Source organism: Epinephelus fuscoguttatus, linkage group LG17 (genome assembly GCF_011397635.1).
Source record: "Epinephelus fuscoguttatus linkage group LG17, E.fuscoguttatus.final_Chr_v1".
NCBI classification, from domain to species: domain Eukaryota; kingdom Metazoa; phylum Chordata; class Actinopteri; order Perciformes; family Serranidae; genus Epinephelus; species Epinephelus fuscoguttatus.
In genome coordinates, this window is record NC_064768.1 from 20,329,490 (window position 1) to 20,355,896 (window position 26,407).

General features: G+C 40.6%; 1 protein-coding gene across 1 annotated transcript; it reads right to left on the reverse strand.

Annotated features, from left to right (window-relative positions):
- Positions 1 to 103: 103 nt before the first annotated feature.
- LOC125905188 (snake venom 5'-nucleotidase-like) lies at positions 104 to 25,794 on the reverse strand. The gene is made up of 12 exons (XM_049603080.1): positions 25,621 to 25,794; positions 25,143 to 25,291; positions 24,766 to 24,875; positions 18,378 to 18,738; positions 14,126 to 14,349; positions 9,313 to 9,501; positions 6,505 to 6,702; positions 6,162 to 6,316; positions 1,955 to 2,063; positions 1,537 to 1,686; positions 955 to 1,155; positions 104 to 869 (listed from the first exon to the last, which is right to left on the reverse strand). The coding sequence occupies exons 4-12, from the start codon at positions 18,722 to 18,724 to the stop codon at positions 601 to 603; spliced, it is 1,842 nt and encodes a 613-aa protein (XP_049459037.1). The 5' UTR covers positions 18,725 to 18,738; positions 24,766 to 24,875; positions 25,143 to 25,291; positions 25,621 to 25,794; the 3' UTR covers positions 104 to 600.
- Between the last annotated feature and the right edge of the window lie 613 nt (positions 25,795 to 26,407).

The following is a 26,407-nucleotide window of genomic DNA, read 5'->3' on the forward strand; positions in this document are numbered from 1 at the left end:
ATCTGACTGGAGCAGAGCTAGAAGACGTTACCAGCTTCACCTAACTCAAAGGTGTTGTGGGCAAGGGTGGAGGGACAGATGCAGACATTCAAGCCCAATTTGGAAGGTTTAGAACAGCTTTTGTTACACTGAGGCCCATCTCACCAAACTCACCAATGTTAAATAATTGCTGTTCCATGGTTCAGAAACATGGAGAATAACAAAATCCTCCACCAACAAAGTCCAGACCTTTGTCACAAAGTGCCTAAGAACCATCTATAAGATACATTGGCCAAACACCATCACAAATAAAGATGTGTGGGAGGAAACAAACCAAGAGAGAACACCCACATAAGGAAAAGGAAGTTGGGTTGGATCGGACACACCCTAAGGAAGCCCAAAATCAATGAAACCAGACAGGCTCTAATATGAAATGCACAAGGGAAGAGAAAACAAGGAACACCCAGAAACAAATGGAGGTCACCAGACATAGAGGCCAAGAAAGTGACGTAAAATTGGAACTGCAAAAAGTGGCCCAAAACAGAGAGCACTGGGGAAGAATTGTGGACGACTTGTGCTCCACTAGGAGAGAAAGGGTTTAAGTTGTGTTTCTGGTTATAGTCAGCCTTCCATGCTCCCACACAGAGACCACAGCAGCCCAAGTGAGACCAGAATAACCAGTGGAGTGGTTTGTGCAAGAGCCGAGCTGCTGAGTGGAGTGGTCTGTCCAGAGGTTGAGTTGAGAGGAGTGGTTTGTCCAGAAGTTGAGTTGCTCAGTGAAGTAGTTTGTCCAGAAGTTGAGTTGAGGACCTTAATGCGTCCTTGAAGAGGTGTATAAACTTTCTGATTTTTCATGATGTATTCAGAGAGGACTGAAACGTCCAAATTCCCTGGAAGGAAACAAAATACTAAAATGAAGTCAAACTCAAATGAACAATAGCCTTACAAAATTTATCAACTAAACAGACGTCTCACCGGTGTCATGGTTGAGCTTCTCATCTGGGATCATGGAGAACCTATCTCCACCCTGCACTATGAAGGATGGCATCACCACTTTATAAACCGTCTCCGGCTGAACAGGTTCGTAGCGAGGAACTCGACACTCCACGCAGAGGATGCTGAGGCTCGTCACACGATTCCCCTCAGGTTTAGAGGGGTCAAACTCGAATTGAATTCCTGTTTGAGGACATGGAAACTTATCCAACAATACACATCTGAGAATCAATCTTGAATATCTTTGTGGTACCAACTGAGCTATGTCAGTAGCAGAGTATGACAGTAAGACAAAATCCACCTACCAGTAGCTCTAAAGCTATCTAATTAACAGGTTATTATCTCATTTATTTATTTTAAACAAAAATCAATGTTTTGTAAATGTAGAAAAAAACCCACTTTGATTTACAAGGTTATCTGACTTTTTTCACATCATTCTTTCATGGTGAAGAAATGTAATTACTACAGAAAGTGCATCATCTTCTCTTCACAATAGATTGAAGTCCTAATATCTGTTTATAATATGTATATACAGATGAAAACAATGAAAAAAATGAAAGATACCTGATACTTGGAGGAACTCTCCTGGGTCCTGGCCATATTGTTTCACTGAGTGTTCAAAGATTTTAAACAGTGTCGATCCCTTCACCTCCAGCAGGTCAAAAGTATTTCCAAAAGGTAAGACGGCGATCACGTCCTCCATGGTGATTGAACCTGCAGACAACACATCAGCACTGTTTTTTGAGGTTCTGGTTGTTTCAGATATGTAGAAAATATAGCTGAATTCTCCACGTTTAGTTTCGGGCTGAGACAATTTTCTTAATTCTTGATATACTGTAGAGTAATTGTTGAGAAGAGAGGACAGACTGAGTACATTTATTTTTCGACACAAAATCATCTCAGTTTTTCCTGGCACTTTCTGGCTCAGATTATTTAATATCTTTCTGTTTTAATTTTTCTTCCATAAAAATGAATGACACACCATTCCTGGTACGTTCATCAATAGACTTGCGAATGCCTCCTGCGTTGAAGATGCTGGCGCTGACGTGGTTCCACTGAACACTGTCTGGGAACCTGATGTTGTTGTCAACCTGAAAAAAGGAAGTGAGAAACAGACTGTCTCAGTCACACAGGGATTTTATCTTTATCCTACTACTATAATTAGGAAAGCAGTTTGTGTGTGTGTGTGTCCCCTCATTTCTCCAATCCACATTCAATCCCCTTCAATACCCCTGAAACTTATCTCCAAAAAAGGTGCAGGAGGCCCTATTTGCATAGTTTGCTATCAGTGTTTTTCATCATTTCATTTCTAAATTTAAATAAATACTTAGCAGTTTTAGTTTTTACTTTCAAATGCTTGATTTCAAATCCAGAAGTCACCTGCAACTACGTTTTCCACTAGATTTGCAAAATGTCTAATCCATGGATGTATTATTATCTGCGCTATGCGTAAGCCTGGAGGAATGGTGTTTGGTCATGTATATGCATGAATGTTTGAGTGTGCGTATATGTATCTGTCTGCCCGTACTAATTCTGCACACAACTGGGCCGAGTAACCTTATATCTGTGTGCACATTTATGACTGCAAGCTCAAGGACCTCTCGTGGTAACACTGATTTACAACTGACCGAACCTAAGTCCCACCCCTTAGTTACTGTTGCTATGTCGGACAAGTCTTACAAATAGAAAACATTTGTGAAATGTTGTGGTGTTTTGTGAAATGTTATAGTGGTTTTTGAAATGTTATGTTTTTGTGAAATGTTTTAGTGTTTTCTGAAATGTTGTGGTGCTTTGTGAAATGTTGTGTTTTGTGAAATATTACAGTGGTTTTTGAAATGTGTTTTTTGTGAAATGTTTGTGTTTTCTGAAATGTAATTTAAAAAAAAAAAAAAACGTGTTTTGTGAAATGCTGTAGAGTTTTGTAAATGTTGTGTTTTCTGAAGTGTTTTATGAACTGTTGTGTTTTCCAAAATGTTGTAGTGTTTTGTGAAATGTTTTTGTGTTTTGTGAAATATTGTAGTGTTTTCTGAAATATGTAAGGTTTTCTGGAATGTTGTAGTGTTTTCCAAAATGTTTTAGTGCTTTCTAAAGTGCTTTGGGAAGTGTTGTTGTGTTTTGTGAAACATTTTTGTGTTTTGTGAAATGTAATGTTTTTTGAAATGGTTTTGTATGAAAGGGCCACTTTACTTAAGTATTGAGAGTAAAAGTACAATGCTGTACATAAAAAAGCAAGCATTCAGAAATGTTAGAATCATGAAGGTTATTTCTTCTTAACATGTACAAAACCTTAAAAAAGGAGCATACATTACTCTTAGAGAAAAGGACTGACACATTGCAGTGGAGCCGTTACTGCACAGTTACCTGTCAAAAATATTTATCTCTTTGAATCACTATTCTTCCTCCCTGCTGTGGGGAGTTACTTTGTGCTTCCATCATGAAGTTGGTCTCATTGTCCAGTGGAGTTCTACTCATGTAGTCACTGGCATGTAGCATCTAATCTGGCATGCAGTCTGGACTTGACTGGAAATCGAAACCTAGCTTGAGAGCACCTTATTGTATTATCTTGCCCTTCCGTGATTAACCTATGACCTTACTCACAAGCTAGGACCACTGAATGGCCAAACCTTCTGATTGTATTGTTGTAGTAGATAAGTAACAAAGATGCTTTGGCGAAATGTTTTGGAGCAAAAGTATACATGTGCTTTCGGAAATGTAGCGGAGTAAAAGTCAAAGTTGACAGAAATATAAAAACTCAAGTTAAGTACAGGTATTCCCTGAAAAAACTTAAGTGTCGTAACAAAGTCCAATCCAATCCAATCCATCTTTATTTATAAAGCACAGTTTAAATAAACTCAAGGTTTCCAAAGTGCTGTACATTAAGAAAAATAAACAATAAAATAAACAATAAAATAGACATTAAAACAGAAAGCATAATAAATAAAAGGGTAAAAAAAAGCCTGTGCACATAAAATAAACAATCTAGGTGGTGTTAAAAGCCAAGGAAAAGAGGTGCGTTTTTAGAAGAGATTTAAAAGTGGCCACGGAAGAGGACTGCCTGATGTGCAGCGGCAGTTCATTCCAAAGCTTAGGGGCGGCAGTAGCAAACGCTCGGTCCCCTCTGAGCTTCCGCCTTGTTTTGGGAACCCTCAGGAGCAGCTGGTCAGCTGACCTGAGGGATCGAGTAGGTGCGTAAGGGTGCAGAAGCTCAGAGAGGTACACTGGAGCAAGGCCATTTTGAGCTTTAAAAGCAAATAAAAGAATTTTAAAATGAATTCTAAAATGGACGGGTAGCCAGTGAAGTGAAGCTAAAATCGGTGTAATGTGCTCAGACTTTCGAGTGCCAGTTAAGAGACGCAGCTGCATTCTGCACTAGTTGCAGACGTGCAATGGAGGACCCGCTGACCCCCATGTAAAGAGCATTGCAGTAATCAAGCCGAGTGGTTACAAAGGCATGTATTACTGTTTCAAAGTGCTGTCTGTGCAGAAAGGGTTTAATTTTAGCAAGTTGTCTTAGCTGGAAGAAGCTGGTTTTTACCACAGCTTTAATCTGGCTGTCGAACTTTAGTTCCGCGTCCACTTTTACCCCCAGATTATTAACAGTGGGTTTGGTGAACTGCGCCAGGGAACCCAGGTCGACTGGGGAGGTCACGGAAGTGCCACCAAAGACAATCACTTCCGTCTTGTTCTCATTAAAATTTAAAAAGTTTCGAGCCATCCAAGCTTTGACGTCATCCAGACAATTTAGAAGTGGCTTAAGTGCAGAAGAGTCAGCCTTTTTAAGGAGGACATAAATCTGGCTGTCATCCGCATAACAATGAAATAAAATGCCATGCTTCCTGAGAAAGGACCCAAGTGGAAGAAGGTATAAAGAAAATAAAAGTGGGCCCAACACTGAGCCTTGTGGAACCCCGCAAGAAAGAGGAGCAGTGGAGGACACAGAGTCACCAAGGCCGACACAGAATGACCGGTGTGATAGGTAGGACCTGAACCAAGCCAGCGCCTGACCCCTGATGCCCACCCACTGCTCCAGGCGAGCAATTAGGATATCATGGTCCACTGTGTCGAAAGCAGCAGTTAAATCTAAAAGGACAAGAATTACCGAGTGACCAGAGTCAGTAGCCAAAAAGATGTCATTAAAAACTGTTAAGAGTGCTGATTCTGTGCTGTGCAATGTTTTAAAACCAGATTGGAAAATTTCAAGAATGTTGTGGTCATTAAAAAAGTCAAAAAGCTGAGAATAGACAATCTTCTCTAAGATCTTTGATACGAAAGGCAGTTTGGAAATGGGCCTAAAGTTAGCCATAACAGTGGGATCCAGTCCAGGTTTTTTAATCAGTGGCTGCACAACTGCATGTTTAAACTGAACAGGAACCACCCCTGATGACAGACTGCTGTTAATAATACTGAGTAAGTAAGGCCCGAGAGTGGGGAAAACCTCTTTAAAAAGTTGAGGAGGAACAGGATCCTTGGGCGAACCAGATGGTTTTAAACCCCCCACAATCTCTTGCACAAACGCCAGGGTCACAGGCTCAAATGAGTCAAAGACAGCAGAACAGGGGAGAAACACTGAGGGGTCAGAGGCTGAAGGTGAAATAAGTGCTCTGGTAGAAGAAACTTTATCAATAAAAAATCGCAGAAAGTTTTCACACACAGGGGGAGAGGGCTCAGCTCCCACAGTCTGTGATGCATTCAGGGTAGAGTTGATCACTTTGAACAACACACGAGGTTTGTGACAGTTAGAGACAATAATGTCAGAGAAATATTTCCTTTTTGCCTCTTTCACAGAGGATTGATAACGACGCCAACAATCCCTCAATATTTGAAAAGACACCTCTAGTTTATCTTTTTTCCATTTACGCTCAGCTCTGCGACACTCCTGTCTGACACTGCGGGTTGTTTCATTCAACCACGGCCCAGGCTTAACTTTCTTTCTGACCTTTATTTTTACAAAAGTGTTACTAATTGGTTACATTACACCACTAAATAGATCTGAGTTTGGAAATGATACAGCCCTGCATTCAGGCTATTACTCTACTACTACTACTTAATATTCAGTTGGTTGTAATTTGCAGCCTCACCATTAGATGCCATTAAATCCTACACACTGCTCCTTTAAAGCTAATTTTCATTTGCAGTCCCTTTATTTTATGCTCTCTGCTCTAATACAGATGTCAACATTAAATTCGTACCATAGCATCACAGATCAAGTTCCCCATGTTGCATTCCCCAAATCGACACTCCTCACGTGACGTGTTCAGGAAGACCAGAGTGTTTCCCACCACCTGAGTCGAGTAGTTGGCAAGACCCTTTTTCCATTCCTCCACGTCAGCAAGAACATTTGGATCTGGAGACAGATGAAGTTATGTATGTCATGTCTGAAAAGGACTTCAGGAAAGTATTTCTCCCTACAACATAAAGAGGGAATAAAACGCCCAACAGGAACAAAGTAACGTTAAAAAGCTGAGAGGAATCAGACTGAGACAAAAACTAAATAGAAAACAAGAGAGGCAGATTTTGTTTTGGTGTCTTTACCCTGTGGGATGCTGCTGTCCAGCAGGATGGGGCTTCCTGTTGTATTTACTACATTGCCTTTATCATCAAAGGTCACCTTCAGATGACCCAGATATTTTCCAAAGGCATAGGCCTGCACAACAGGAACCTGCCGCCCATCGTCTGATTGCACCATGAGTGGATAAGAACCAGCAGGGACTTCAGTAGAGGGAGGGGATCCTGAAAAATAAAGGTCAGAAAGAAAGATAGATACAGTGACTGTGATGAAATCTACAGCGTTTATTAAAATGCCCAATAATGCTATGGCTTCAACTAAATCTGTTCATTATAGATCAACCTATTGATTATTTTTTTAATCTACATTGTAAACTTAAAATGTGCACTCAGTAATAGTGCTCGGACGTCCGAAGTGAGAGAGAGAGAGAGAGAGAGAGAGAGAGAGAGAGAGAGGGGCGGGTGTGGTAATCAAAGGGCCGTTTGGCCTACAAACAAAATGGCTGACAACAGAGAACTACAAGATGGCCCAATCAATGCTGGCTTCAGATCGGGGTAGGTGTTGCCTGACCGTGTGGTCAGGACAAAGACAAAGGAAAAGAGAGCGGGAACTTTGAGTTGCCTCTTTGGGTGTAGCTCTCCTGAAAGCCTATTTGTAAATGAGTCTATGTGAATGTGATATGTGTTGCAAAGGGTCTGGATCAGTGCAGGGGATGTTTAGTTGCATGCAAGACGTTGTCTGTGAACAGCATTAGCAAACTAACATCACTTAGCTTTGTCGAAGCCAACTAACCAAAAACCTCACTGCAAACAATCACAACAGTGACTCAGTAAACAGCATTAAATCACACTCAACAAGTTAAACAGTCTTGCTTAGCTTGTACAGCTGTTATAAAGCTATGCCCAGTTGTTACGTTATCAATCCTTGAAGGGATGGAGGGAAGAGTTGGTTTGAGGTATGCCGGATCATCCTGGAATAATGCGTGAACAGACGTACAGTACAGGCCAAAAGTTTGGACACACCTTCTCATTCAATGCGTTTTCTTTATTTTCATGACTATTTACATTGTAGATTCTCACTGAAGGCATCAAAACTATGAATGAACACATGTGGAGTTATGTACTTAACAAAAAAAGGTGAAATAACTGAAAACATGTTTTATATTCTAGTTTCTTCAAAATAGCCACCCTTTGCTTTGATTACTGCTTTGCACACTCTTGGCATTCTCTCCATGAGCTTCAAGAGGTAGTCACCTGAAATGGTTTTCCAACAGTCTTGAAGGAGTTCCCAGAGGTGTTTAGCACTTGTTGGCCCCTTTGCCTTCACTCTGCGGTCCAGCTCACCCCAAACCATCTCGATTGGGTTCAGGTCCGGTGACTGTGGAGGCCAGGTCATCTGCCGCAGCACTCCATCACTCTCCTTCTTGGTCAAATAGCCCTTACGCAGCCTGGAGGTGTGTTTGGGGTCATTGTCCTGTTGAAAAATAAATGATCGTCCAACTAAACGCAAACCGGATGGGATGGCATGTCGCTGCAGGATGCTGTGGTAGCCATGCTGGTGCAGTGTGCCTTCAATTTTGAATAAATCCCCAACAGTGTCACCAGCAAAACACCCCCACACCATCACACCTCCTCCTCCATGCTTCACAGTGGGAACCAGGCATGTGGAATCCATCCGTTCACCATTTCTGCGTCTCACAAAGACACGGCAGTTGAAACCAAAGATCTCAAATTTGGACTCATCAGACCAAAGCACAGATTTCCACTGGTCTAATGTCCATTCCTTGTGTTTCTTGGCCCAAACAAATCTCTTCTGCTTGTTGCCTCTCCTTAGCAGTGGTTTCCTAGCAGCTATTTGACCATGAAGGCCTGATTCGCGCAGTCTCCTCTTAACAGTTGTTCTAGAGATGGGTCTGCTGCTAGAACTCTGTGTGGCATTCATCTGCTCTCTGATCTGAGCTGCTGTTAACTTGCGATTTCTGAGGCTTGTGACTCGGATGAACTTATCCTCAGAAGCAGAGGTGACTCTTGGTCTTCCTTTCCTGGGTCGGTCCTCATGTGTGCCAGTTTCGTTGTAGCGCTTGATGGTTTTTGCGACTCCACTTGGGGACACATTTAAAGTTTTTGCAATTTTCCGGACTGACTGACCTTCATTTCTTAAAGTAATGATGGCCACTCGTTTTTCTTTAGTTAGCTGATTGGTTCTTGCCATAATATGAATTTTAACAGTTGTCCAATAGGGCTGTCAGCTGTGTATTAACCTGACTTCTGCACAACACAACTGATGGTCCCAACCCCATTGATAAAGCAAGAAGTTCCACTAATTAACCCTGATAAGGCACACCTGTGAAGTGGAAACCATTTCAGGTGACTACCTCTTGAAGCTCATGGAGAGAATGCCAAGAGTGTGCAAAGCAGTAATCAGAGCAAAGGGCGGCTATTTTGAAGAAACTAGAATATAAAACATGTTTTCAGTTATTTCACCTTTTTTTGTTAAGTACATAACTCCACATGTGTTCATTCATAGTTTTGATGCCTTCAGTGAGAATCTACAATGTAAATAGTCATGAAAATAAAGAAAACGCATTGAATGAGAAGGTGTGTCCAAACTTTTGGCCTGTACTGTATGTTGGAAGCTTTACTGTGTGTCGGCTTTTGATACTTTAGGTACATTCTGCTGATAACACTTAAACACTTTTACTTGAGTAACATTTTCAATACAGGACTTTTACTCATACTGGAGTGTTTTTAGACTGTGTTATATCTACTTTTACAAAAGTTAAAGGATGTGAGTACTCCTACCACTGACACTAACAGCTGCATCCACCCCTGTACCTGTATAGAGGAAAGTGTTGCTGTGTCCACCGATGACAAGGTCGACTCCGCTGACCTTCTTGGCGATCTCCTTATCCACATCAATGCCTGCGTGACCCAGGGCGATGATCTTATTGACTCCCTGCTTCTGCAGTTCCTCCACCTGCCGCCGCACGGCAGTCACCTCGTTCTCGAACTGCAGGTGCGGTCCTGTAGAAGAAACATGGACAGAGAGGGTCGGTCTACATTTGGAAACATTGTCAGTCCTGACCCTTTCCTTTTTTTTAAACATGTCTATTCCTCTCAAGTCATATTGATTTTCTCCTTATTGAAACAGTTTGATATTTTCAATTAGCAGTTTGTGCATTTAATTTATAAAACTTGACTTTATCCATATCTTGAAGCATATTAGAATCTACCGAGTCTCAGATTTTTGGAGCCTTTAGCCAAAGAAACAGTGGGTTTGTTGCTTTTTCATAAGTGAGTTGTTCATAATTCTTCTCTCTTCTGAGGTACAAAATCTGGATTTGTTTGTGTATTTCACCCTACTTCAACTTAGTAGTTGATTTTCTGTTACCTCCCTCTTTCGACCCACTTGATATTCTGTTCTTTTGTTTCACACGCCAGTTTAAATGATGACTTTATCTCCTGAATGATTTACGCAATTCTCTGTTGACAATTTTTGTAGTAGTGCATACTGTATGTAGTTGGTGGAGGCACTTTTAAACAAATGTGCAATGATAATGTTAGAGAGCAAGCAAGTTAAGGTTAGCCAGCTAGCTGTAACTAAGCTACACTGCATGGATCTGGTGTTGGTTGCTTTGTAATGTTGGCTAATAAAGTCATTGGCAAACCAGCCCCTGTGTTCTTTCTCCTTGGGAAAAAAATGAAACATGTTGTACATCATCTTTTTTGTAAATCAACGAACATTTTAATTATGTAGTTGTACTTCTTTACACTATAACAAAATAAAATTGGAGTTCTTTTATTTGCGGGTTATTATGCAATGGTTTTCCTGGTTCAGCCCACATGAGATAAAATTGGGTTGTACTTGGGGTTTGACATTGGCAGTTTTGGCCGTGCTGAGTCAAACCATGGCACGGTAATTTGCATTTCCTTGGTCAGTTTTAACATGCCGAGCTGAACTGTGCTCAAGATGGACAATCTCTGGAGTAGGGCCAAAAGTGCGCCTGACTGCCTCCAAGTGGGTAGCGGTGACATCTCACCAACCCCTGACAACCCCCTCCTCCCCTCAAACATGTGTGTGCTGCTATACTCAATTCATGTCTGTGCAGGAGACCAGAGAGAACAATGTTTTTAAAGTCTCAGCTCTCAATACCTTTGTAGCTTCTAACTGAATCTCTGTGGTTTGGAATTTAGTATCTGTCCTGCATCCCTGTTTTTACTTTTAGATATCTTCTTTAATTATCATGTTCACTTTCAGCTCTATAGTATTTACGTTAAGTTACTGCTGATGAAAACGTAACATTTCCTTATTTTTCTGCTCCATAACAAAATCTTTTAGATAACAAAATAATGAGGGACATTTATTGCAGAATCTATACGAAATAAAATGTGTTCATCGACAAATTAGTGGAACTTCATTAGCAGCTGTCTTCATTAAAAACAAGTCTACTAATACCGCGGTGAGGACAAATCCAAGCAGAAACAGCCACAGTGAGAAGATAAAATGCCGCAGACAACAGGCTCTTAATGCACCTCTGTAAACAGCTCACCTCCAACAGGTAAACTTCTTTTACCTGTCCTGCTGTATTACAGAAAACACTTGCAGCAAAATAATGACGGGTCTTCGTTATGGGTCAGCCTGCTGCTTTTAAATGTCATAACTAAAGACAACCAGTTAAAGACAAACCTTCCAGCAGATAGCCCTGTTGTAATAGAGACAAAAAATCCCTGTTGTGCTGGGCTGACATGCCAAGTCATACCAAGTCAGGGCAAGCCAGCAAGAGTGGAGAAACAGTATATGTGGCCCATCAACTAAAATGAGTTTGACGTCCCTGCTCTTTTTTTCAGCATTTATGATATGGGCCACTGAATTTGCGGAATTTACTGTTTATCAGATCATAAATAAGACAGAAATTAGCTAGCTAGCGCAACCCAACCTTAACCATTACACAGCTGCATCCGTTGTTTGCCGGTTGGTACTGTGATACTATAATGATGTGCATGTAGACTGAATCTGTACGATGAACAGAGGTCTGTAACTAAGAGTGTCCATCAGTCGGAGGTAGGCAGAGCCTTCTCACAGCTGAGTAGGAGACTGCCCTGGGAAATATGGGGATTGAAAGTAATACTATCCATGTGAGGGAAAATCGAACCCCCATTGTTGAAGATCAGGTCATCCTCCAATGAACTGACAGCATCAGCATTTCGCCAACGGTGGTTGCCTATAGTGTTGTGTCTATCCAACCTATTCAGGGTTGGATAAGACACACAGGGGCATTTTTTCCCATTCTGACTGCCAAGACCAAACATAATGTGTAATGCTGATGAGACATTATGGCCTGACCCAGATCTGAGATGAGATGATGAGAACCCTGATGCTGATGCTTAAGAGTCTGTTCTCTTAGCTTTATAAATATGTGCAAAAAAATCTGCATCCTAAAATTAATTAGATTTGCAACCCTGCTGAAACAAGAAGGGTTTTTTTGTCATCAAGATTCATAGTCTTGTCGAGTGCTTTTATTCTGTTACACTACCGATCCTTTTTTTTAATCAATTATTCCACTAGTTAAACACTGTTTTCTAGTTAGGCAACACATAACTTCTCCTGGGAATTCTATGCCCCAAATTTTTAGCACTTCTCTCAGGAAGCTTTTTTCCTGCACATTTTTTTAGACTATGGGCCGGATCCACTAAAGGTTTGCGTGATCATTACAAACTGATTTTCTAACAGTGCGCACTAAGGGTTGCATCTTTCAAAGGTGCAAAATAGCACGTCTGCATCCAGTTAGTACGTTTGCTGCAATGAATATGCAATACGGGTCGTTTACACGCAATTGTGCATGTGCTGGGAGGAGAAAATGTAAATATATTAATTTAGCACACGCAAACTGATTTATCAAACCTGAAAGCAATTTTGCAAATAGAAACTGCGTCTATATTTAACACGTGTCAAAGGAATGAAATGAGGGAACAATCATTAAAACATATTGCCTATCCAGCATTGCCATTTTGGAACTGTTGGAAGAACTCAGAGCGGATTCGGAGCCAGCCACGAGAAGGAGTCACGCAATACCTGCAATGACAAAACTCCTTGCAAGTTTACCTTTTTTTTTTTTGCATCTGGGTCATTCCAGCGTACGGTAGCTATTACAGCTGGGATCTCCCAATCCCAGATGGCCAGGTTTATTAGGTTTCCACGCACTCCGCACTTCTTGAATGAGTACAGAAATCGCCAACACACGGATTCATTGAATGTGCAGTGGGTTTGTGATGCCAAAGGCATCATCACCAACGTTGTGGCAAAATATCCCAGGTCAGTACACGATTCTTCTATTCTGAGAAACAGTTTTCTGTTTTCCAAGTTGCAAGATGGCGAGTTTGGAGATGGCTGGCTTGTAGGTGAGTCAATTTGTAAAATCCTTTGTAAAATAATTACATTAAAAACAAGAGCGTGTTTCATATTGATTCATATGTTTTTTTAAGGTGATAGTGCATACCCCCTACACCCCTTCCTCCAGACACCTGTTCTCAACCCAACCACTGCCGGAGAGATAAAGTACAACTAGGCCCATATCCGCACACAGAATATTGTGGAGCGCGCCTTTGGAATCCTGAAGAGTAGGGTCCGTGTGTTTGGATCACACTGGAGGAGCACTGATGTACAGGCCAGAAAAAGTGGCCCAGATTGTAGTGACCTGCTGCATGCTACAAAACATCGCCAAGCAACAATAACATCGCCAAGCAACACGGGCTGGAGCATAATGCCATGCCGGAGGAGAACGCCGACCTGCTTGCTACTTGCCCGCCGTGCACACCTCTCCTCCCTCTCCGGTCCCTGGCTGTTCGTCTCATTTACTGTGCCCCCACCTGTTTTATTTGCAGACGTTTTATTATATGCCAATTTTTCTTTTGTTCTTCTGATGTCTTGATATCTTCTTTTCACTTCATCCACTGTTCGCATTGTTTTACCAGCAGCATCTACTTTTTCACAGATTTCTTCCCATATAGCGTTCCTTTGTGAGACAGTCAGGTTTCTTTGCTGTAGCTCATTTAAGTGTTTATTGGCCTCATCTACCAACACCTCTAATTCTATAGGATCGAATTTCACTTTGTGCTTTCTCTCCAAACTCGCCATGCTGCAAACCATGAAACACGCAAAACCCTCATTTAAATAGGGTGTCTCCAACACATTTGTACCTGTTGTCATTTACACAATCACTCTTAGTAAATCACCCGCAAACCGCGGTTCAGCCCCACATGCAAAATTCTAGATTGCGTACGCAAATTAGTACACGTAAATTGGGATCTTAGTAGATCCAGCCCTATGTATCCAATACAATAAAGGATTTAACTTGTACACTGTCAGATGAAGCACGATGCTTATTGGAGATTTGTTATTCAACAATCTTGTACACGTTTTCTTTTCCTCTTTTCTCCTCTCTTCTTAAGCATATCAAAATTCCCTTTCACTTTGTGTGACAGTTGGACAGGAAACAGTGTATTCTATGTGCTACTAATGTAGACCATGAAAATAAGAGACAGTGTGTATATCATCATCATATTTACAGTTTGAAGGCCTTCAAATGAGCATGAAACAGAGTTAGAAGCAAACAGAGATATCACAGGGAAAACTTCCACTTCCACTTACCAGGCTGAGAAATTACAGGAGTCTCCTCTGTCGTGTATCCAATCACTCCCACCCTCTCGCTGCCAACAGTAAGGATCTTATGAGGTAAGTAAGAGCTGCCAAAAGTTGAGGCCAGAGTTTCGTCTGTTTTGATGTTGGCGCTGAGAACCGTAAAATTGATCTGCTCCAAAAACGGTCTCATGAGTCCCTCCACTCCACTATCAAACTCGTGATTTCCAAAAGCCTGAATAACAAAAGGTAAATTCTAATCGAGAACTGCAGAAAGACATTCAGAACTGCTCTCTCTGATATCACATTAAACACAAGTGCAGACATATATTATACGAGGCCTTGTTGAGTACAATAACACACGGACTAGTAACTAATTGGACTGACTTCAGATTTGGTCAGTACAATCTTATGACCTTAACAATGAAAATTTTGACTTTTCATGGAGTGACACTGCCAAGGAAACACATATTTACTTCTCAACAAATATGACCGTAATCAGCCTAATGGGGGGAAATCAGTTTTGAAAAGTCATAACTCCTACGCCTTAAATATGACTTACAGCAAACTTGGTACAGACATTCATCTAATACTCACTCTACAAATGTGCCTCAAGAATCATTTAAGTCCACCAGACTAGACTTTCCACCATTTTGAACTTCTCTCTTCTCCTAAACCCTACGTCCGATCTGTACCAAGTTTTCTGTGAATCATAACTAAACCTAGCTTATCAAAAGTTATTATTAGTTTATTGGTATATAATTATATATTGAATATTGTACACCAATACCAATTCACTTAAAAGGGTGTGGCCCAGTAAATCAATAAGTCTAACTCCATAGCCATTGGGCTAACCTTCAGGAAATTTGCAGGAAATGTCCACATTAGCACCTCAAAGATACCCTGAAAGCTCCACTCAAATCAATCACTAGGGGACATGCTCCCCCTTAGCCTCTCCAGACAATCAGAGATCTCCCCCTTCTGATAGTCTGGGGACACTCCTTTCTAAAGTGTGTTAAGCACACCGGAGAAAACGGCCAGCAACAAAGCAATGCCTCTTGCATTTTTTGAAAGGACACGCCCTCCCGGAAATGTGCGCTCCCCCTTTTCTCGTCCAAGCTTGAAAATGGATGCTGAGAGATTTAACTCCATTTTATCAAACGTGTGCTCAGTCCACAAGATTGTGGAAATGAAGGACTTACGGCGACTTTGTTTAAAACTTTTAATGCAGTTGGAGTATGTTTACGAGCACAAGAGCTCAGCGAGCCACCAAAGGACCGCCCTGCGGATTTACTATTGGTTCTGCAACGCAGGGAGTTTTTTTTAAAACTCTGAAATTGTATCCGCCCATCTAAACACAAAATTAGGGAGAAAGACATCAGTCTTTAGTTAAGCAAAGCTTCTAAAGACTGACTTGTGAGTCTAGCTCCCCCTTGGCAACATCATTTGCAGCCATGGGCCTCTAGTTTCGCAGACCGGGCAACTGGGTGTGGCCAGGTGGATTTTGCAAAAAGTGACCTTGTTTCCCAAGAAGGGCGTGGCCCGGCACAGATTTGGTCATAAATGAATGAGTGTTCGTTCGATGGTTATAAAACCTGTCAGTTATCTTTATTGCAGGGATCAGAAACTGTCAACGGTCTTGGTCCTCTGCAGCTAACAGTCCATGTTGGCTTGAGGCTAACCCATGCATTCTCTGACTCCACTCTTCTCTCTGTTGTTTTATGAGATAGATCCTTATCTGTAAACATGAAAAGATATTGTTACCTGTACTAAATTAACTTGTTTCAAATTCAGTGTTTCAAATAAGTCTATCATATTAATTGTAACTAAAACTACTGCTGTTGTATGCCTCCAAGAACCCGTTAAGTTGCCATAACAGTTTACATCCATGTCCTAGTAGGGTAGTTTCCAACTGATAGCCTGATTGTTTTTCTGTAGTTTCCATTAAGTTTTTACATCCATTATTCATTAATTTCATAATCTTCTCTACTTGAGTAGCATGAATATAGATCATTAAATGAAAATCTAAACCCACCCTTCTCTTTAGATTGGGTTAGCATACTATGTTTTTTAATTCCTTTTACAATTCCAGATATTGAGCATAGTGTTAGTTCAGGCAGGCCATGGAGTCAAGCTCAGCTCACATCCCAGCTACATCAGCTGATCTCAAGCAGCCCATTCCGCTAACTGCTAATAGATCACATGACACCTGTCTATGCAACCAATTGGCAATTCTCAATACGGCACCCTATTTAAACTGCTCTGGTCTAACTACTGTTGCTGCTTCCTCTGCAAGCCACTTTGAAACCTGCCTCCACCTTTTACTTTTATGCTGTATCTGACTTAGGGCAAGAGAGGTCCCAGAACAGAGCCATACCACCAAATATCAAAAGAAATAAAGCTTGGTTTGACTAAGGTGGTCCTGACTGAAATAGTTTGGAAGCATTTTATTCCAAAACATACTATTTGGAATAATTATTGGTAAGGTTTAGAATAAGAACAAGAATTGTGGAACAATCATAATTTTTATACTTAATACTCTCACTCATGTCAATTTATTTTCCAAAACTTGGTACTAGTATATAAAGAGGGTTTCTATGTCCCCAGTAAGTTAGGTTCCCAATTATCTAATTTTCTTTGAATCTGACTCAATTTATATCTATCTTTGTGTTCTTGTGAGCTCTGTTTTCAGTTAGTACCTCACACTTAGTTTCAGTTAAGCCCCGTTTCTACCAAAAACTTTCAGTATAGTACCCTGAGGACCAAAAGTAACCTCTATGGACATATACCTAGACCCTAGATCAGTTTAGTGTCTCTACCACAGACAGTACTTTTTTTTCTTTCTTTAAGATATTTTTTGGGGCATTTTGGCCTTTAATTGATAGGACAGACACGTGTGAAAGGGACAGAGAGAGAGAGAGAGGGAGTGACATGCAGCAAAGGGCCACAGGCTCTACCACTAAGCCACCGACGCCCCAGACAGTACTCTTGAATGTGGAAGGGGTTGTTGTCACTCACAGGTTCGTCCAGCTTTGCTGTATTTCCTCTTCACCAGTGATGCAGAGGGAAGTCTGCAACTCGTTTATTGTCCATAGAATGGGTTTGCATGTCAAGATTTACAGAACATAAAAGGACAGGCTGGAGTGACAGTCTCCCTCAGTGGGATATTTCAAAACAGTGTGTTTGTGCATTGAGTCCTCTTCAGGCAACAGCAGGGGTTTAGTGATGCCAGAGCACTCTGGAACAACACTCCACCACTTTATTTTTCTCCAAGTGAGGATTAGAGAACATGCAGTTCACATAATCCAGTCAGAATTAATGTTTATAAATTTTAAGGTGTGTTGATGGATTCACACAGTCAACTCACGTATTCTGTGACATTAAAAGTAAAACCTAAAAAGTTGTTGGCAGTCGGCCCAATGAATTACGTTATTATTTCCTCAGTGTACAGGTGCTGCTAGAAGCAGAAAAGCATCATATTATTTTATAGTTATAGTTTACAAATATATGAAAAAAATGCCATGGTATGAAAAGAGTTCACAAAAGCTCCAAAACCAGCCACAGTTCAGCCCTGAACAAGAGTAATGGTTCTCTATTACATCACCAATTAACGCACTACTGTGTTTCTACCTCCACCCTTTAGCATCGGGTCACTGTGGTAGGTACCTCGATGGAGTGGTGACAAAAAATGGGGAAGGCAAGCAATGATTCTATTGGTAACATCCACGTTCACAATGTTAACAAAAAAATGTGAATCACACTGAACTACACTGAACCACACAGTTTTAGGTTAGCTTTGGGTTATAACTTGAGTGCCTCCTATATTCTGAGATAGTTTCCGTTAAGTTTGACAAGGACTGATCTGGGGATGTTAAATAAATAATCAAATCAACTGCATATAATGCCAATTTGTTTTATACTTATGCCTTTAATACGGTTGCTTTTTCTTAAACTTTCTACACCTGCCCCAATGCAAATGTTGACTATAACTAATGAAAGAGGGTCTCTTTGTCTTGTCCCTTTATAGACTGAAAAACAGTGTGTCATTAATCTTTATTTGCAGCATTTATTTGATTGATGTTTTCCCTCATTTGCTTTTAGTATTTTATTTTTTAATTTTTTTTTTTTTTTTTGTGGAGATTTCAAGCTACCCCATTTCTTTTTTGGGTAAAACTCCTGGACAGAAAACAGCGAAGGATTCCCTCTTCCATCAAGATTTAAAACAGTGCAAAGATTAAAGTGGGTCCTCTTTGTGTTTCTTATCATGCAATCATACTTCAGTTCGTTCATAAAATACGCAGCCTCAGCTCCCTTGTAGTGGTTGAACCAGATAGTCCCCTGGAACTGGTCTCCAGCGTCCAGCAGCAGTACGTTGCTCTCGTTGCTGCGGATCCTCTTGATCATCGTGGCTGTCCGGGCCACCCCGGCAAAACACCCACTGCTGCTGCTGCATTTCCCGGATTGCTCGTTGGTCTCCTCCACCCGAGCATGAACATCATTGGTGTGGAGTACAACCAGGTCCCAGGCCGCTGAAGTGGACACCAAGAAGCCCAGGAGGAGGAGGAGGCAGAGCCAAGGACGAGCATTCTGCTCCGGGCGTACTGTTCTCATCTCTCTGCAGTCAACTGTACACAAAAACAACGAAGGAGGAAACGGGGACAGGAGTTGTTGTTTTTCTTAGGTGACCTGCAGGAATCTTTCTCTCTTGCTTCTCTCTGTTCTCTTTCTGCTTTACTTCAAGTCTCTTTATGAATTAAATAAGACCTGCTGACACTATGTACTGGGCAGACTGAAAGACATAACGTGTCAGGAGGCGGGTAAAGAGGAGGAGGAGGTCATCAGGGATGATTTCTATTATGATGGTTTGTGGTGTGACACATTTTTTTCCATATCTTCTTAACCCAATTAGCGGTGACATCTGATGGTCCAAACTAGATGAACTAGTTTTATCTGCAAGGTGGAGACTTCACGGGAAAGTTACACCCTCATTCCAGGGCTGTATAATGCCTACGGCCACGGCTTCATTTCATCATTTGATATAACAATGAGTTTACAATTTTAGACATTGGTCAATACTTTTGAAAATGTACTCTGAGCAGGCTTGTTCAACAAGCACTGCAGCAGCTCATAAAGGGTAGGCCAGAGCAGAGAACAAATTAACCTTTCTTAGGTGCACAGTTATGGTAAGCTTGTATTGTCATCCAAGTACGAGAAACATAACACAGTAATAATACAGTAATAGAGCAGTGTAATTAGACAGTAACACCAGGTATGTGCTGCTCTTATACCTGTTGCACTGTAAAGTTAAGGGTGCAGGCTGGTTTATAAAGTATCCACAGTTTCTTCTTCTTACCCTCTTCTTATCCTATGATTGCAGGCACAAGCAGTATTATAAAGTTGTGACAGAAGGAGGCCCTCACACTACTTACACTGTAAGACTGAGGGCACGGGCAGTATTATAAAGTATACACAGTTTCCTCTTCTTACACTCTCCTTATCCGTTACCTAAACTGTATGAATGGAGCCGCAGGCTGTTTAATGAAGTTTCCACTCTTCTTCCATTCTCACTCACTTATTTACACAAACAACAACAATATGCTGTATTTTCATTCCTACTTTCTGAGTACACAAACAATAGCTGGGTGACACAAAAAAAGGTTTTATTATATTATTTACTGATCTTTATTTCTTAAATACTATGTTTTATTGATAAAATGTAGTACTTCATGCAGTATTTTGCTTTCATTTGGAGTTGTTGCATTTCAATGTCTCTAAAACCCAGTGAGCAGGTCAGAAATGTAGGCGTTATCAGGGATCCAGAACTCAACTTTACAAGCCATATTACAAGTATCACAAAGACAGCATTTTATGACCTAAAAAAATATTTCCAAAGTTAGATCCACCCTGTCTCAGTAAGACGCTGAAAAACTGGTTAATGCTTTAATCTCCAGATTAGCTTACTGTAAAATATGGAAGCCCATTTCTGCCACTTGATGGAAAAAAATAATCTAATCTAATAACTCAAAATAATGAGATACTAAGTCAAAATAATGACTTACTAAGTCAAAATAATGAGATAGTAAGTCGAAATAGTCAGAATCAGAAATACTTTATTGATCCCCGAGGGGAAATTATTTATGTTATGTTATGTTAATGAGATACTATCTCAAAATAATGAGATACCAAGTCCAATAATGAGGTGAATGAGTACAGTTACAGTCTTCGACAATCCATAGTCATCATCTCTCAGTCACGATGGATAACATCATTGAGGGATACTAACTCAAGACAATGTACATCGGATATGCCACACACTACACTTTGATGTGACGTATGGGGTATGTTTGGCTACTTAAGTAGTCTACAAATTATAAAATGTGGTAAAACAGTGTTGATTTTAAGTGTTCTGTTTGGCTAAGACATAAAGTTAATTATACAACAGTTCGTTCCAACCCAGTAATTTGATTGGAGGAGAGGCATTCCGTGAGTGCTGATATGGAGTATAACATTACTGGGACTTGTAACAGTAAAATCACTCCGCTCACAGGTGTTATAAATATAAACACAACCGTTAATTAACCGTCACACTCGCTACATTGACGCAAACTGACACTAGCGTTACACCAAGAAGATGGATATTTTCCTCAAAATTACATTTGAATTAAATTATGAGTGGAACCACTTCTTAACCGTGTCTCGGCCGCTTCTCCGCCATGTTGCTTTGTCTTTCAAAAATTGTGTAAAAAGAGTTAACTGCTGTGGTGGTATGTTTTAATAAGGTTACCAATAAGTAAAAGATATTTAATAGTTGTCTATTTTTTTCATTACTGTACCGAAAAAACCGCCCCATGACTCGTGTACCGAGGTACGTACCGAACCGTGATTTTTGTGTACCGTTACACCCCTGTCAGATATAATATTATAATCCACCTGGGCAGCTAATTCTAACAGTGTTTGCACAATCTCAGGGAGCACTATTAACTGTGATGCATCCATATATCAAATGTGCACACTGCCCCCTATCGTATTAGATGGGTACAGGACTTGAAGCAAGAAAAAATCCTGTGCCTGAAATTTTTTAGAGGGCCTTCTGTGCTAGGGGGGTCCGGGGACACTCAACATATCGCAATAATATCGTATTGTGACCTAAATATTGTGATAGATAATATTATATCGTGGGTCCTCTGACGATTGCCATCCCAAATATGTCACCAGCAGTTCTTTCAGTAATCAAATTAAAAAAGATTACATTTTCAGTAATTAAGGGATATCTTACATCAGCGTAACAATACCAATTAACACTGTCTGTCCCCAACCAACACGTGGCCCCTGGTGGTGTATATCCTATTTCAGACAACAGTCTGGTTACTTTTAGGACAACATCGTACAAGATAAGACAGGACCAGACAGTAAAAAGGAAATTTAGGACAGCTCCACAAGAAGACACATATTCACAAATTTAATTCACCAAAGACAGATTTAGTTTGCATTTCCTCCCTTGGGGGACGTCAAAAGCTCTTAGTGATCACAAATCCTTCAGTTCCTGCTGCATCTCTGAAAGAGTCCAGCACAAGCCATTACATGACCCTCCTCCTACACTAAGGTCAATTTCTGACAGAAACACACAGCAGTCCAGGCAGCTGTTTGGGAACATCAGGCAACATAACGAATTGGTGAGTCTAAGAATGTTTTTGGCAAGATGGTGGAGGTCAAAGAATATGGACTAAAGCCCTTCAAAATGAGCAGCCAAATGTGCCACCTGACACCTTCTGCATTCTTCATAAATAGCAGAAACAATCCAACATTTTCTCAGATCTTTGTCAATGACCTTTGTCATTGATCAAGGCAATGATCTTAGGAACAGACTCCACCAGGAAAAGGGCAAATGACTTTTCAACATAACAATACACCTGAACAACAAACAACTCTTGCGCAAGCAAATCATGATATAATCAGTTGGCATTTCTCAGGTACCGTCTTGTAAGATGCTCTGACGCTTAGGTATTTCAATGGCCTAGTTTAACCCTGAGACTGTGGGGACGCCACCAAACCAGCCCAACCCAACATTCCTGTCTTCAAGAGGCTGTAGCTGGCTGGGTTTAAAGCTAGAGATGTGATGATACTGTCAACATATGGAAGTAAAAGAACTAATCCAGGAATCCAGGCATACCAACCATGTTATGCTAGCTTCTCAGGTAGGTGGTTAATTAACGCTCCAAATTTAGGCTAAATTTTGATGAAGGAAAAACTGGCATGGCCACTTTCATTGAGGCCCTTTGAACTCTTACCTCAGGATATCTGATAAAGATGAGGTCCATGGATACTGACAAGTCTCTCCTTTACAGACATGCCCTCTTTATGCTAGTCTGATGTAGTTTGGGACAAACAACAACTATGCAGTTTTTTTTTTGCATGTGTTATTTCCGCCTCTTGTATTTAAATGTTTCTGCATACTGGGGTCCCTGAAAAAGTCTTGGAAATGTATACATTGGGTATGAATGGAAAGCTGAGACTTGTGGATTTACTGACCCAAGTTTTATTCATGTGTAATGATGTTAGTCCCCATAGTAGCCATTTCATTGTAGTGACACCACTTTTTGAAATGGACATCACTGTATAAAATGACCTATTATGACCTTGAGGATAATCATAGCCTCATGACACTTTACAGCCATAGACTAAAGAGCTCAGGTATTCAGAGGATGTATGACTTTCATAGGTATTTTGAAAATAAGGAAGACTCTCATCAGTTTCCCAAACAGAAGTGCTCACCATCCAATTACTAAAAAAATGCAATTGACAGAGCTCACACTGTTTCTAACTATACTCCCTCAAGATATATTATCCTATTTGTGGAAATACAAAAAAGCAATTTCAGAAGGAAGCAGACTGAAGGGTCTACAATGTGTGTCTGAAGGGTATATCCAGAATGTCAAACTCACTCAGCAGCAAAAACATATCAAAAAGATAACGATAAAAACTAAAGCCCATTGTCATATGACGGGTGCACTTCAGACCCTTTAGGAAAAATCTGTTAATGGGAAATGCACGCCTCATATAAATTCTACACCGTGTCCTAATAGCAAGTTTGTGTCACTTTCTATCAGCACTGAATCCATTCAGTATGCACTTCTGTTACATCATGTTAACAAACCACGTAGGTTACGATCAGCTGTGCACTCGACTGGAGCCATAACCCCCTTAAAGATGAGAGTACTTCCAATCCTTCCATGTTCTTTTTTAAAAGAGAAAACACACATATTATGATATCTACTGGAAATGACCCACAGTATAGCCAACAGCAAGTAGGTTTTTATTAGTGATGGTTATTTTATAGTAACTTTAAGCTTCTCATCTCCCTCTGGCCAGCTGCCACCTTATTTAGGTTTTCGCAGTTAAATGAGGAGGTTTTGTGAAGATAACTCCTTATTTCAACCTCATGAATTAGCTGTTCCTGGCTTATTGCGGAGCTTTCAAAGTGAGCAACAGGAATAGATAGAAACAAGACATCCAACAAAAGTTCAGCTCAAAACTACAGCACTGAGTTGCGCTGCGTCACTCGTGACCAGTTGGAACATTTCACTAGAAAACAATGCAGTCAGAACAAGGTGTTAGAGCAAAAAAAAAAAAAAAAGTAAAAACAAATAATAATCTACTTTTAAACGCAGTAACTGCATTCAGAATACCACTGTAACTGTAACAGTATACAGTTACTCATATTTTGTATTTCAAATACTTCACTTGGATTCCTTTACTCCCAACCCTGGCTAAACCTCCCGTAACTAGCTAGCTTGCCCTACACTTTTCAGAATTTGATTTTGGTTTTGGAACAGAACAGAAAAATATGTCTCCTTCCAACCATCATTATCAAACTTGCCCCAGGGGCATTTAATAATGATACTGGTTTAGTTCAAGCTCTACAAAACCAGTCTGAAAATGGAGAAAATCTTAAAGAACTGCATGAGAGTCTATGGAGCACAGCCACTTAGTTGACAGACATTTATCAAGCTGGCTGATGCTACATTATGATTGGCCAGCCTGCATTTGAGGGGCAGGTCTTTGTGAAGGGTCAATTCACACAGAAAACTTTCAATGTCAAAACACTAACCCAAATCACAGCATTGATTTTTGTATGGTGTTCCTCAAGATCTTGGTGTCTTAATGTGGTAGTTTTGAGGGATTTTGGCCATTTTTATCATTTCTCCAGTGGTAAAAAATGCTTACATTTAGCACCAAAACTGTTTAACAAATGGTATCACTCCAAAAATCGCTGTAACAACTTAATAGACATAATTGAACATGGGAATGGCCATCGAATACTTTCATCATAATGTCCTAAGCCTCTATACACGCTGAAAAGTTTGAATAGGCGCCAACCAAAACACAGTTTTTATAATAGATTAGTAACTAGAAAAACATGACAAACAGTACTGAGCTGCATCTGAAATTAATATTCAGGTGGTTCTTAGCTGTCAGATGATGTATAAAACTTCTATGTGGTATGTACTGTTGATCTGCTCTCTCCCCTTAAAGATCCCCTAAATCCTACACACCTCTTTTTTTACATGAATTTTCATTTGGAGTCCCTTTATTTTATGTTGGTATGTGCCATGTTCTCTGCACTGCTACATTTGTCAGCATTAAATACTTACCATGGCATCACAGATCAGGTTTCCAAGGTTGCATTCCCCATATCGACATCGAGTCGAGTAGTTGGCCAGACCCTTTTTCCATTCCTCAACATCAGCAACAACATCTGGATCTGGACAAGACATTCAGTCATTCATATAAGAGACAGATAAAGCTGGTAATGTTATGTTTTTCATGTCTGAAAAGAGCTTTAGGAAAGTATTTCTCCCTGCAACATGACGAGTGGGAATAAAGAAACAGCAGCAATTTAACATCAAAAAGCTGAAAAGGATCAAACTGAGACAAAAACTAACTGAAAAACAAGAGAAGCAGATTTAGTTTTAGTTTCTGTATCCTGTGGGATATTGCTGTCCAGCACAGGGTTTCCTGTGGCATTTACCACATTCCCAGCATTGTCAAAGGTCACCTTCAGATGACCCAGATATTTTCTAAAGGCATAGGCCTGTACAACAGGAACCTGCCGCCCATCGTCTGATTGCACCATGAGTGGATAAGAACCAGCAGGGACTTCAGTAGAGGGAGGGGATGCTAAAAAATAAAGGACAGAAAGAAAGAAAGATACAGTGACTGTGATGAAAACTTTGTTTATTAAAATGTCCAATAATGCTAGGGCTGCAAATAAGTTTGTTCATTATAGATCAACCTATTGATTCTTTTTTTAAATCTACACTGTAAACTAGAAAAGTGTAGGAGGGAAATCATCCTGGAATAATGTGTGAACAAATGTGTGCAGGCTTTGATACTTAACATACATTCGCTGATAATACTTTAATAGCTACTTAAGTAACATTTCAAATACAGTTAAAGGATCTGAGTACTTCACCCACGGACACTGACAGCTGTATTCACCTCCGTACCTGTATAGAGGAAAGTGTCACTGTGTCCACCCACGACGATGTCGACTCCGCTGACCTTCTTGGCGATCTCCTTATCCACATCAATGCCTGAGTGACCCAGAGCGATGATCTTATTGACTCCCTGCTTCTGCAGTTCCTCCACCTGCAGCTGCATGGCAGTCACCTCGTCCTCAAACTGCAGGTGTGGTCCTGTAGAAGCAACATGGACAGAGAGGGATGGTTTACATTTGGAGACACTGTTAGTCCTCACAATGTCCTTATTGGAATTGGGGGGTTAGATCACCACATGATTCCCGAGCGCTGCACCGCTGCTGCTCACCGCTGCTGCTCACCGCTCCCTCAGGGGATGGGTCAAATGTGGAGAACAAATTTCACACACTCAGGTGTGTGACAATCAGTGGGACTTTACCTTTTACTTTACCCTTTAAAGACACACCTTCAAGTGGGTAGCCCTGTTGTAACAGAGACGTAAATCCCTGCCGTGCTGGGCTGACATGACGAGTCAAATCAAGTCAAAACCAGCACATGAAGGAGAAAACCCACCAACAAAAATAAGAATATTACTGAAACCTGCTGGGCTCCATAGTTTGTAAGCCTTGCAAGTGTACATTTAGCTTTTTACCACAGCAGTGCCTGGAGTCACACTTTGTAAATATGTGCACATACTGTTTTTGTTTGGTCATCTAGTTTCATAGTCTTGACTCTGTTTTTTTCTGTAACATTACATATCTTTATTTTTATCTTAATTCTCAGCACAAACTATTTTCCTGCACTTTGCAGTTTGTTT